A 13,792-nucleotide genomic window follows, 5' to 3' on the forward strand; every position below is an offset into this window, starting at 1 on the left:
TTTTATTCAGAGTAGAAAGTGTTGGCCTCCAGCAACCGTGAACGGGACTACCCACCCAACTGAAACTGAGTTTTGACCTCCATTCCGCTTTCCCTCTCCTCTCTCCGTTTCCCTCTTCCCTCCTTCCTTTCCTTTCCTCCCTCCCTGCCTCTTTTCTCCCTTCCTTCCTTCCTTTTTTTCTTCTCTTCTCTTTTCATTTCCTTTCTCCATTTCTCCCTCTTTTCCCTTCCCTTCCCTCCCCTCCCCTCCCCTTCCCTTTCCCTTCCTTTCTCTTCCTCCTGCTCCTTTCTTTTCTCCCAGCCTCTATTCTCCAAACTGCTTGAAAGTTTTCCTTACCTAGAACTTCACTTATCGAAAACATTCATGCCAGGAACTAAGAGAGGTGCTTAAAAAAAAAAAAATAGGATTTAAATATCATGATCTTCGAGTAATTGGGTATTACTTATTTTTCTCATGTGAGAACTGAGGCACTGAAGTGCCTAAACTCATGTATCTAGTAAGAGGCAAGGTCAGGGTTCAAAAGTTTTTACCTGACAGTTAAAAAAACAACAACAACATTTCTACTCTTCCTTGGAAAGGAAATGCCAGTTTTGTTTCACTATTTGACTAAAAATTCACAAACTCTTTTGTGAAATTTATAAAAATAATGAGGGATTATCAAAGTTGCCTCTCCAAGATTTAGTTGAGGTTTATTAGTCAGGATTTTTTCCCCCAGTTACCATTAAAAAGTCACATCCTCAAATTATGCCCATTTATTTAACAGATTTTTTGTTGAATGCCTAAAAAGAGGACCCTTTTTAGGCTCTACATATGTGATGATGAGAAAGACGGTTTCTGCTAGAGGTTTCATTCTAGTGGGATATATAGTTTAAAAACAAATGAATATATAGTATTCTAATGGGTAATGATAAGCACTGTAAGAAAAAGGTGAGTTAGGATAAAGGATGGAGAGATGGGGGTATTTTTTTGAATGGGTGGTCATGGAAGCCCTCTTTAATGAACTGAGCAGAGACCTGGGGTATGTGCACCAGCCCTCATACTATCTAGAAGAGCTACCCAGCAGAGAGAACAGCGAGGCTGTAAGGCATGGGTAAACTCACCATGTTCGAAGATTGGCAAGGGCACAGTGGGAACCCATGTGTGCTGCTGAAGCAGAGGGAGAGAGGGAAGATCACTGAGCTGTGAGATCAGAGGGGAATCCAGGAGCTCCATTATAGTGTGTAAGCTTCTGTAAGGATTTTGGATTTTATACAACCATAAGAAGAAGCTACTGGAAGGCTGAGAATAGTGACTGCCATTTTTAAAGGCTCACTTTGGTTACTGTGTGGGTAACAAATGATAGTTGGATAAGAGTGGAAATAAGTTGAGCATAATGAGATCACTGCAATAACCAAGGCAAGAAATAATGGTGGCTTAGACTTGGAAATGGCAGAGAAGAAGATGAAGTATGTTTGGATGCACTAGGATTTACTGAGAGATTGTTTGGTAGGGTCAGTAGTTTGAACAGCTGCTGTTTGGATGAAAAAAACATGATCTGTATAGATTTCACTTTGCTCACTATAGCTTAACACAGAGAAATAAAAGAATATTTACCTTATCGTTTATATAATGCATGCATACTATATTGTGAAGTCTATTTAAACAAATATATATTTTCAATTTTACTTAAATGTTACCTCAATAATTGGACTTTGTTCTGTTGTGTTACAGATATTTTATAACTGCACCTGTGTGGGGATTGCAGCCTCAAAGTCAGGAAATTCCTCAGGCATGGTGGGCAGGTGTCAAAAAGATAACGGATGTCCCAAAATGTTTCTGTATTTCCTTGTCATTTCAGTCATCACGTCCTATACTTTATCTCTAGGTGGCATACCTGGATACATACTGCTTCTGAGGTGAACACATTCTCCCTGACCCAGTTTTAATAAAAGATGTACTACAATCATTTGGAACATTGATTTCAAATTCTGTTCCATAGAATTGTGATTCCTTATTGCTCTCTCGGGGGTCTTGACCCATATCCTTGTTCTAGTTTTAGACTCTTCCCATTTTGGGTTTTTATGCAAAAATATGGTTGAAAAGAAGTTTTTCTAGCTAAAAATTTTTTGCAAATCATTGGTCTAGAGAGCCTATACCACTATAGTACCTACATCACTATAGCCACTCAAAAATTACACTATGCTATTTCTAGATAATATAATAATTATCACATTATTATTATCAATAATAATATGCTATTTCTGGATAATATTATCCAGTGTAGACTAAATGTGTTTTTTATTATTTTTTTAAGATTTTAATTTTAAGTAATCTCTACACCCAACATGGGACTCAAACTTAACAACCCAGAGATCATGTGTCACATGCTCTACCAACTGAGCTAGCCAGGTGCCCCTAGGTTGTGTTTTAGATTAAGCATGGCTTCACCAAATTATGGATGATAAAATTTTAAGATAGTTTTAAAGATTCATCTAATATCACAATGTTTCACATTTATTATTTTAATATATAGGTCATTTTTCTTGTTCTGACGAGAATTATCTATATATATGGGTGTGGGGGGTATTCATAACTTTGAACCAATTGTGTTCTCTAATCTATGAATATATGTTAATGATTCCAAGTGTGTTTGCTTCAAAACTCTAAAAGAATTTTTAAAACTGTGTATCCCTTTTCCATATTATTAAATGAACATCTAAAAACTTAAATTTAATAGTAAGTAAGCATTGATTTCCAGTATTATAAATATTTACATTTAAAAATATAATAATTTTAAATGTAGATCACTCTTTTAAATGTAATCAGTGAGAATCTAGAAAACAGATTAGGTAACCAATATCACCTAATTTAAAATTACACACAAAAAAATCTTTTACAGTGAATATGTTACATATTTCTTTCTTCTTGTGCTTATATCTTAATTCAACTTTCCTATAGGCTTCTCTTCTATTGTAATATAATTTATGTTTGAACATTATTTATTGACTCTCCTATCATAGATCTCTATAAAAAAGTATATAAATTCAAACTTTAAAATAGTAATTTTATAACTATATATATATGTGTGTATATATAGTTATAACTATATATAGCTATATATAACTATATTTAAATGGTATTGGATAATTGTCAGTGATAAAATTTTGTCAGTGATAAAATTTTCTTCCTAATGAGGGGCGCCTGGGTGGCTCAGTGGGTTGAACCTCTGCCTTCGGCTTGGGCATGATCTCAGAGTCCTGGGATCGAGCCCCACATCGGGTTCTCTGCTTGGGAGAGAGGGGGAGCCTGCTTCCCCTTTCCCTCTGCCTGCCTCTCTGCCTGCTTGTGGTCTCTCTCTCTCTCTCTGTCAAATAAATAATAAATAAAATCTTTTAAAAAATTGTCTTCCTAATGGAATTAGCCAGGCAAATATTACTATTATACAATTGATAAAATAATCTAAAAATATTACAAATTTTGGTAAAGTTATTAAGCATAAAAAGTCAGATTTTATCAGAAACCCATCTTTTATGAGATGCTTAGTTGATTTTTAACTTAATGTACATATTGAAGGATGAATATAATATTATTCTACAATGAAACTCATCAAAAGTATATATCTATGATTTCCCACAGTATATTAAGGAAATCGATTAGGAAAGATAAACAGAAAATAGGACCTAACATCCACAAATACGTTTTTCGCAAAAGGGCTTAAGGAAAACATGTGATACTGTGTTTTCAAACGGGAGCATGATATGGAGAGCATTGCACCAGAGTTCTCAAACCACAATTCTTCTTCATGGGTGGCTGTTTCTTCTACAACTTATACTGGGTCAAGTACTTAATCAGGCTCCTAAGGAAGAGTTATCTTCACCACCAGCCCTTCAAATGAACCACGCTGTGTTTTGATGGCAGAAGGAGATGTTCTTGGATTAAAGGAGAAAAGTTGTGATTTTTGCCCCCTTTAAAGTAGAGATTAAGTGATATTATACATATGAAGAAATTGGTACCATGCTTAACACTCAATAGTTATTATAATATCATCATGATTATTATCATTAAAATTGACAGGCCAATTACTTAAAGCTATACAGTCATATTAAGGATGCTCTTGTTATTTAGGTATTCTTATACTTGGCTGCAAGATTCAGGTCCCCACTATTTAACAGAAACACTTAGCATACTACAGCAATGGTGATTGTTATCAACTCAGATCAATATAGTCCTGTGCTTTTAGACCAAGAGCCACAAAAATTAGTTATAGGTTATTGATCCCTTGTTGCCTCAAATTTCTTAGAATTTTTTTGTCTGTAAGTCTTTGTTGTTTGCTGATTAAACTGACAATTTTACTTTATCCAATACCACTTGAATATATCATGGAGAGGTGATTTACATTTTGGAAATAGTAACTGTAAACTCTCTGATGCATTGCATCTAATAGCACATGGAGTTACATAATTTGCCCACCCTATGCTAGGACACTATGGGTTCTCCATAAATTCTACTTGAATTCTAACATTATTTCATATGTGTTAAGCAGATTATCACTAACATTACTATTTGCTTTAATGGGCTACATTTCTTTATAGTGCTTTTGTTGTTTTTAGGTGCATTAAGCCACAACTTAAGTCTTTTGCCCTGGGTATCTACACCTTAGCAATAAGAGTTCTTGGTAAGTATAATGTATGTTTTAATTATGGTAGCCATGTCAAATGTGTCTTGAATACTTTTCTAAGTATTGTTTACAGAATTGCCATGCATAACTAAATAATATAGGTGGTTAGGTCCCTATTTATTTTCTTTCTTCCCTTATTTCTTTATTCCTTCCCTCCAACTCTCAACTTCTCCCTTCCTTTGTTTTAGAAACTGAGAGCCAATGCTGTCCTTGTGGTATAATAAAGTGATGTTGTGAGAATAGTGACATTTTTTTTGTTTAACAATCTTGTCTTTTCCAGCATTGGTCTATTGTCAAAAAGTTTATTCTTGTTATGAAAGAGCCCTCTGGGAAGAAAGCAAGAAATGAATCAGTAAGAAAGGCTGAAGCCTTAATATAATCTTTTCAGTTGTTAAAATGGAAAGAATTCTTTTGACCTAGTCTCAATGCTGGGATATATCATTTCGTAGAAAGATCAGCTCCTTCATACAATCAAAACAGTATGGCTTTGAGCTGACAATTTTTAAATGTAACTGGAATGGTTCTTTTATGACTAACAGATTTTTCAATATGCATTAGTTAAAACCCATAGAAAATAGAGTTAATGAATCAGGTAAGTTTTCTGTTTATGCAAAGTTTATATTCTAAGGGAGAAAAAACAACCACACATGTTCTTTTGTAATTTAACAGAAAAGAACTGCAGGGAGAAAAACAAACTTAGTTCTTTAAAAAAATCTGAAAATAAATAAATCTTGATATAAAATGGGTATATATGAAGATACGGTAGAATCTCAATGAAATTGGGGAAGCAGCAAATATGGAAGTTTATCCCATTATGGCTGAGTCTAATTCTACAACATAAAAACAGAGCTTACTTAGAAAAACATCAGATTTTTGAGCCTGAAGGAAATCTCTGACTAGAATTGGTTTCCATATCTACTCCTTTTAGAGATAAAGATATAACCTACACAGTGAAAAAGATTTCAAGGAACAGAAATGTTTCACTGGGGCACCTGGCTGATTCAGTCAGTAGAACACATAACTCTTTATCTCAGGGTTGTGAGTTCAAGCCCCAACTTGGGCATGGAGCCTATTTTAAAAATGAAAAAAAAAAGTATTAAAAAAATTCATAAAATTGATTCCATAAAAGTAAAAATATACTTGAAAATGGCAAAAATATCATAAGCAAGTCAAAAGGCAAATGACAAACTGGGAACAATTATTTTTTGCCAATTATGTAACAGACTATTTATAATATCCCTATTACAAAGAGAGCCCCTAAGTATTGAGAACAAAAAGACCAACACCCATATGGAAAAATGGGTAAAAGATATGAATAGCCATCTCATGGAAAAAAGTGTAAATGCCTCTTAATATATGAAAAGATAGTCAAACTCATAATAAAGAGAGCACAAATTAAAATTATACTGACAGAATGTTTTTTGCTATCAGATTTGCAACCAACCAAATGTTGTTCCCAATGCATGGAAGAATAGATATGCTTACATGTTGCTGTTGAAAAAATAGTGCCATTTCCTGATGATGATGTGACAATAACGAACAAAACTATGTATAGATTTATCTTTTGATCTAGCAATCCCACTTGTAGAAGTTGATACCAAAAATTTGCTAGCAAAACTATGAAATAAGTAAAATTTTATGAATGTCTAATTATTGTGGCATTATGTATAATAGCAAGACTATAAACAATCTAGTTGTCCATCAATATGATGTACTTGAATAAACTATAGCAAACCCACATAATGGAATCCTATGCAGCTGAAAGGATGAATGGGGAAAAAAATCTCCCTGTAATGTTAACAAATTCATTAGTCAGCTCTGGCTGCCATAACAAAATACCACAGACTGAAAGACTTAACAAAAATTTTTGGTCTCACAGTTCTGAAGGCTGGGAAGTCCAAGATCACGGTACCAACAGGCCTGGTATCTGGCGAGATCCCTGAGACCCTTTCTCTTGGTTTGAAGACTGCTGCCCTCTCACTGTGTCCTTACAAGGATTTCCCCTGTGTACACATGGAGAGAGAGGGAGCTTTGGTATCTTTTACTCCTCTGATTAGGATACCAGTCCTAGCAAATTAAGTCCCTTAGGACTTCACTTAACCTTAATAATCTCCTGAATAACTCTTTGTCCAAGTGCAGTCATATTAGGGTTAGGGCTTCAGCATATGAATTTCAGAGGGACACAGCAGTCTATATTACCAAGGGATCTCCAGGCTATACCCTTAAGTGAAGTAAAATGTAGAACGATGTTCATACTATGATACATATGGTGTAAGAAGTATGGAAAGGTAGAAATATTATAAATATATGCAAAGGTATTTGCTAACATTTAAAAAAGAAACAATGGAAGTATAAACTAAAAACGATGATGATGATAGTAATGGTAGTGGTTGCGGTGGTGGTTACCTATAAGGGAAGGGAGGAAAAAAAGTAAGAGGACAGACTGGAAAGTAGAGTTTGTAAATTTAACTCTGGTTTAATTTTTAATTTGAAATCATGCAAAGTTTTTTCAGGTCTTGTTCTCAGGGTCCTGGGATGGAGCCCCATGTGGGGCTCTGTGCACAGTAGAGAGTCTGCTGAAGATTCTCTTCCTCTCTCTCTGCCCCTACCCCCTCCCACACACCGCCCTGCCACCACTCATGGGCCCCCTGCATGCTCTGTCTCCTCTATCTCTCTTAAATACATAAGTAAATATTTTTTTAAAAAAATGAAATTATGTGGGGCGCCTGGGTGGCTCAGTGGGTTAAGCCTCTGACTTTGGCTCAGGTCATGATCTTAGGGTCCTGGGATCGAGCCTGCATCGGGCTCTCTGCTCAACGGGGATCCTGCTTCCCCCTCTCTCTCTGCCTACCTCTCTGCCTACTTGTGATCTCTCTCTCTGTTTCTAATAAATAGATAAAATATTTTTTAAAAAATACTGGGAGAAGACATTTTAAAAAATGAAATTATGCAAAGTTTTTATGTAATTGAAAACAACAAAAAGAAACTAAGACATTTTTGAAACAAACTGAAATTTGTTGTGTATTAAGTAAGAGGCATAACCATAAAGAAAAACAGGTTTAAAAGGCCAGAATCACTACCAAAGCCACATAACTTCACTACATTTTGTAGTCTTATCTTTAATACTAACATTGGTGTCATTATATTTAAACTGTTATGTATTTTAAAATAAAGCTAATGAGAGATTATGTTAATATCATTAGAAGTGAGTATTGTCTGCCCAATAGAAAAGCGGTAAGGTAAAATAAGTAAAACCCATTCTTAAATAATGGGAAAGTGACCAGGAAAAGTAAAGTAAACAAGGGTTAGATTTGTTAGGGAGATTTGGGTGGGTTCCTTCTCCTTTGATTAAAGCCTCTTGGGATTAGGAATCCTTCTCTTCTGGGTACAGAGATGTAGACACGCTTACAAATGGAGATCTCTGTTATAAATGTTGCTTCCCTTACAAAAAGGAAACTTCTGCTCTGTCTTAGGGGTTTCTGTGCCTTCTATTGCTCAAAATAACCTTTATGCCAGAGAAATATGGTGAGGTGGTGTATTCTGGTCTTCTACAGGTACCCATTTCCCCCAAAGCAGTTTTTTTCTTTTTAGTTTGAAAGTAAGTGGTTCTGAGACTCATTCATTATAGGGTAATCAAAAGATGGGCATATATTTTTAGTAGCAATTGTGTGTTTTTCTCACAGCAGGAATCCCAGCTCCTGTGTATTTTGGAATATTGATTGACACTTCATGCCTCAAATGGGGATTTAAAAGATGTGGAAGTAGAGGCTCCTGTAGATTATATGATTCAAATACTTTCAGGTACCGTATTAGACTCATTCCTGCGTCTCCCCAGTACAACATTCCAGGTTTGAACAATGAAATGAGCAATAATCATTCCTTATGGAGTTTCACTGCACAAGGATCATCGAACCAAGAAGCATGTTCTATTTTATAGAATAATTTTATTGCTATTTATTTGGCTAGACCTTCCAGCTTTTCCTCATTCCTAATCTTGACTCCCATTTTAAATGAGTAATCTTTTTTTAAATAAAGTTCACAAAAGATTCCAGAATATAGTAGAATTTTTGCAAGTTGATGCACACAAGTGGGTAATTCTCTGCAGCTCAGAAGCATTTAAATTTAGGTCACATTTTGGGTTTAATTCTATTCTTTTTCAAACCGAGCCAAACTGTCCCATTTACGTCAGATATAATCCCCCTGGGCAAGAGCTGGATTTGGCTCTAAATCTGTCCAGCTTTTATTGCCAAACTGATGTTCAATTATTCCAGTACTTGAGATGCATAAAAGTAAAAGGTTTTTTCTGTGTGTATGAGTGTGCATGGGGTTGAGGGGCATGGGTTTTTCACTGTGGTATCATTCAGTTCAGTTCATCAAACTTTAGTCCCCTTATTGCTGAAAGCAATGCTTCAATGGCTTAAGAGCAGGAAGGATTTTTTTTTTTTTTTTTTAGATTTACAATCTGAGCATTTTCTGGAGGAATAAGCTTGGTACTAAACTGCGTAAGTTGGAAGTTGGATGTGAATTGAGCCAACCATCTCAAATAAGTTTGTTTGATTAATAGGCTTTGATGTTATGTGAGAAATTTATTTTGGTCTTTGAAAGGGACTTGACCTTTGAGTAGAATTTGTGCTTTGCTCACATTTGCTAAGGCAGCATTTCCTTTAATGTAAAGACAATGTATTTCAATCAGAGACTGATTATGTGTACGAGGTGACCAGAATAAATCATTCAACCTGCCCTTCCATACCTTCCTGTTTTATGATAGATGAAGAACTAAAGGCTTCTGATTGAAGAAAGTGATTTAAACCTTTGGTTAATTCTTAAGTCATTCTGCTCTACTAAGAGCTCTGATTCTCCCTTGACATTCCTTCTTGCAGCTTTTTTTTTTTTTTTTTTTGTAGAAGTGCATCTGGGCAAGTTTCAAAGGTAGGGTAACCACATAATTTATCATTCAACCTGGACACATTTGAGAGTGAAAAGGGGCACTATTAAAAAGTACACTGGGACAACACCAGCATAAGCTAGGACTGTTCTGGGCAAATAGACATATGGTCACCTGGTCTAAGGGAATAATTTACAGAGAGGATGGAACTGATTATGTAATTAGTAGTAACTAAAAATTATGGCACCACTAAGAAGTTGCTTTATATTAGCATACTGCCTTCAATAGTCTGCCAGATGTTCATAGAAAGGTCTTTTGTAGCCACTGAATTTGCATTCTTAAGAAAAAACATCCTCGTGACGGTTTCATTGATAGATTGGTTTTCTTGGTATTGCTATCTACTGAATGATACTGTTACCTTCCTTGCCCATTTTAAAGTTGGATAGTTGCAATAATTATGACTGAGTTTCTCTCTTCTTTTAGACATATATATCTGGGACTTACTGTGATGCTGGGCACAGTGTCCGTTTTCCTAAGTATTGCAGTACTTTTCACTTTAAGGAAAAATTGTGTTTCAAAACATAGAAGCTTCAGAACCAAGACAGAAGGAACAATGGTGTCTACAAGAATCAGGAAGGAAAATTGTACTACAAGTGATCATTTGCTACAACCCAGCTGCTGGCCAGGCAAGGAAACACAGCTTTAGAAAAATGATGACTTGAAGCCATGTTTTCTAATTTCTGGAAATTCTGCAAACAAATAGATTTTAATCAAAGGGGTTTTTAATGTGTCATTTTTTTTCTCCTTTCAAAATATGTCTTTGACTCTAAGTATGGGATAATGTACCTAATAACAAATAAAATTAAACATATTACAGAAAATACAGATAATAAAGCTAATCCAAACCTTTTATTTCTTCCTTATATTATTTATATAAATTCCACATATTATTTACTCATTCTGCTTAATTTTGCCTTGCGCCCGTTATCTATTAGCTGTATTGCTAGAACAATTGTCCTGATAGTCTAATGGCTATACATAGAGTAATTTTTAAACTGAAATACTTGTCAAGGGGAAGAGAGTCCTGTTAAAAAATTAAATTATATCTTGGCCTCCTTCAAATATGACCTTGATGAAGATGTTGGAATAGAGCCAGAATATGTAGAGAAGAATTTCATTTTAAGCTCTTCCTTTCTTTTGGACTTTAGTAATTGGCACAGAAATATATAGTGGCAAATGATCTTGGAGAATTCGAATTTTGGATTATTAGCTCTTCTGCCATCCATTATATGTGCATTGTGTGTGACACCTGAAGGGACCATGATGGTAAAGTATAAAATTATTATTAGCATGCTTCATTGTCTGGCCAAAATTAACAAGACAGTAAACAACAAGTGTTGGAGAGGATGTGGAGAAAGGGGAGCCCTCTTACACTGTTGCTGGGAATGCAAGTTGATACAGCCACTTTGGAAAACAGTGTGGAGGTTCCTTAAGAAATTAAAAATAGAGCTTCCCTATGACCCTGCAATTGCACTGCTGGGTATTTACCCCAAAGATACAGATGTAGTAAGAAGAAGGGCCATCTGTAGCCCAATGTTCATAGCAGCAATGGCCACAACTGCCAAACTCTGGAAAGAATCAAGATGTCCTTCAACGGACGAATGGATAAAGAAGGCATGGTCCATATATACAATGGAGTATTATGCCTCCATCAGAAAGGATGAATACCCAACTTTTGTATCAACATGGATGGGACTGGAAGAGATTATGCTGAGTGAAATAAGTCATGCAGAGAGAGTCAACTATCATATGGTTTCACTTACTTGTGGAGCATAAGGAATAATACGGAGGACATGGGGAGATGGAGAGGAGAAGTGGGTAGGGAAAATCGGAAACCATGAGAGACTGTGGACTCTGAGAAACAAACTGAGGGTTATGGAGGGGAGGGAATTGGGGGCAGGGATGAGCCTAGTGGTGGGTGGGTATTAAGGAGGGCACGTATTGCATGGAGCACTGGTTGTGGTGCAGAAACAATGAATCTTGGAATACTGAAAAAATAAAATAAAAATTTTTAAAAAATGCTTCATTGCCCTTCCATTAATTCAGTGGATTAAGAAGTACAGTTAATTCTGCCCATATTTTAAGGTATGTAAGCTCCTCCAGATGGGCACACATGATGTGATCCTAAAATGCAGTTGAAAGTTGAATTTCTGAAAGTCTACAGTAAGCTTAGATGGTGTAAGAGGAATGCGGAGGTGATGGGTTGAGTGATGGTGTCTTTCTTGGGTGCTTTATCTGGCGCTCATCATGGGGTCTAAGGGCTTCTGGGCAGGGGGCTGCAGCTTGCCAGATAGCTCTTTCGTTTGGGGCATTTCTTCTCTGCTGGCTTCCTGGAGCTTCTCTGAGGAGGTATAGTAGGTTCACCAGTCCTCCATCATCAGCTCTATTACTTACTATATGTTTCTTCCTCCACCAGCTGTGTGAGAGGAGCCTGGGCCTCCTAAGAAGTCAGACTTAAAGTAGAGACCACCGCAGTGGAGTCTTAAAATTGTACCATGACTCTTAGCAGCCTTTACAACAAATAGAGCATGCAATCAGAACGCTCCCAGCAAGAAGTTTGTTTGAGGAGTTTCTAGGAGCCTAAGTCCAACAAGAATGCCCAGTTTAAAAATGCAATAGTCAAAAAACAAAACAAACACAAAAAACCAACCAACCAACCAAACAAACAAAAACAATAGTCTTCAACAGTGGAAGGATCAAATAGTCCAAACAAAATAGTTTGCTGTTTTTTCCTTTTTCCATTACATACCAATCCTGTAAATACGAATGGAAAAAAAAAAGAGATGGAAAGTTTGGGGATGGAGAGCAGAGAACTTTTCCTTTAAATGTATATTAATGTTGTCATTTCATTTGAATTAGTGATGTGAGATCATCTCATATTGTACTATTTTTGAAAATGAAAATAGACATGTTTTGTTTCCAGCAGGCCTCCATCAGACCTGCTGCTGCTGTGCTAACTTGAGAGCAGGAATTCTTTTTGTCGTCTCAGTATCAGTCTTACCCAGAACAAATATTTGCCGAGTCGGTGAGTGACTACGCTTGTCAAGAATTTTCTTTGTAGGGATGAAATTAAAATTCATGGTCCTCATCCTGTCTCCCACATCCTCTTTATTTTTCAAACCTTTCTGTAGCAAAATTCTGAAAAATAACTTTTTTGCAAGTAAATTTCTAAACAGAATCCTATCCAATTTACTCTTGAGTAACTTGAAAAATAAGTAAAAATTGGCATGAAGGCTGATTGAATGATCTTTTTTCATAAAAGTACTGGATATTGGTGAAAAGGAAGCATTTTTTATGCATAACCATTAATTTGACAGTGGAATTATAAAAACTAAACTCACTAATATGGCACAGGAGGGTATCATTTAGTGGGGAATTGAATTTACTAAAGGGGACCCTGATATTTTGGATGAGTAAATTCATCTGACAGAAGTAAGCAGGCTTTTTATGCCTCAGAAAGCACATGATTAACATTTTTTTCTAACAAGCCGAACTTCATTTCAAAGGTCAAAAAAATTCCCTCAGCTCCCAGGCCAGACATTTAGAGGTAAGGCCTTGACCAACACGCGGGACTCCACAATTGCTCCACATTCAGTGGGCCACTTTCTTCTCTTGTTCCACAGCCATAGCCTCTAGAACTGACCAGCACCTCAAATGACCATCTGATGCCCTGTAACTTTCAGACAGGTTAATCTCAAGCAATGTCATTTTATAAATGGAGTGACTTAAATTGGATGAAATGATTTAGCCAAGGTGGAGGGGGGCAAACTAGTTCTGGCTTCTTCTCTTCCATCATGAGGCCTCTGAAGCAGATAATAAAAACAAGCCCTCTGAAACTCTGAAAAACAACAAAAGAACTTTTATGACCATTAGCATTTAAGAAATCTCCGCTTATATATGACAGATTTATACAATCATACATAAATGGAGATTGATAGAATACAGTGACTGTAACATATCCTTGAGAATAATAAACATTTTTAATAATTTTATAACATCTAGTAAGTATAACAATATTAAGCATTCTCCATATGTGTGCTGAGTGCTTTAGACACATTTCCTCAATTCCAAATATCAAAATAACATTATGTGTTGGGTATAATTAGTGATATCTTTAGAGGAAGAAACCTAGATTTAGAAAGTTTAGTAACTTATTCAAAGCTAACAAGTCTCAGTAACTGGTGGAGCCA

At 35.9% G+C, this 13,792-nt stretch overlaps 1 protein-coding gene across 1 annotated transcript in view; it reads left to right on the forward strand.

Annotated features, from left to right (window-relative positions):
• The window catches only part of SLCO1C1 (solute carrier organic anion transporter family member 1C1), a 70,913-nt gene extending 60,460 nt beyond the window's left edge, over positions 1-10,453 (forward strand). Inside the window, exons 12-15 of the mRNA XM_080811043.1 lie at positions 1,711-1,895; positions 4,590-4,654; positions 8,341-8,458; positions 10,026-10,453. Of these exons, the coding sequence (XP_080667169.1) occupies positions 1,711-1,895; positions 4,590-4,654; positions 8,341-8,458; positions 10,026-10,248 (591 nt within the window). The 3' untranslated portion in view covers positions 10,249-10,453. The remainder of the gene's footprint in view (positions 1-1,710; positions 1,896-4,589; positions 4,655-8,340; positions 8,459-10,025) is intronic.
• Positions 10,454-13,792: the final 3,339 nt, after the last annotated feature.

This window comes from Martes martes, assembly GCF_963455335.1.
Source record: "Martes martes genome assembly, chromosome: 8".
NCBI classification, from domain to species: domain Eukaryota; kingdom Metazoa; phylum Chordata; class Mammalia; order Carnivora; family Mustelidae; genus Martes; species Martes martes.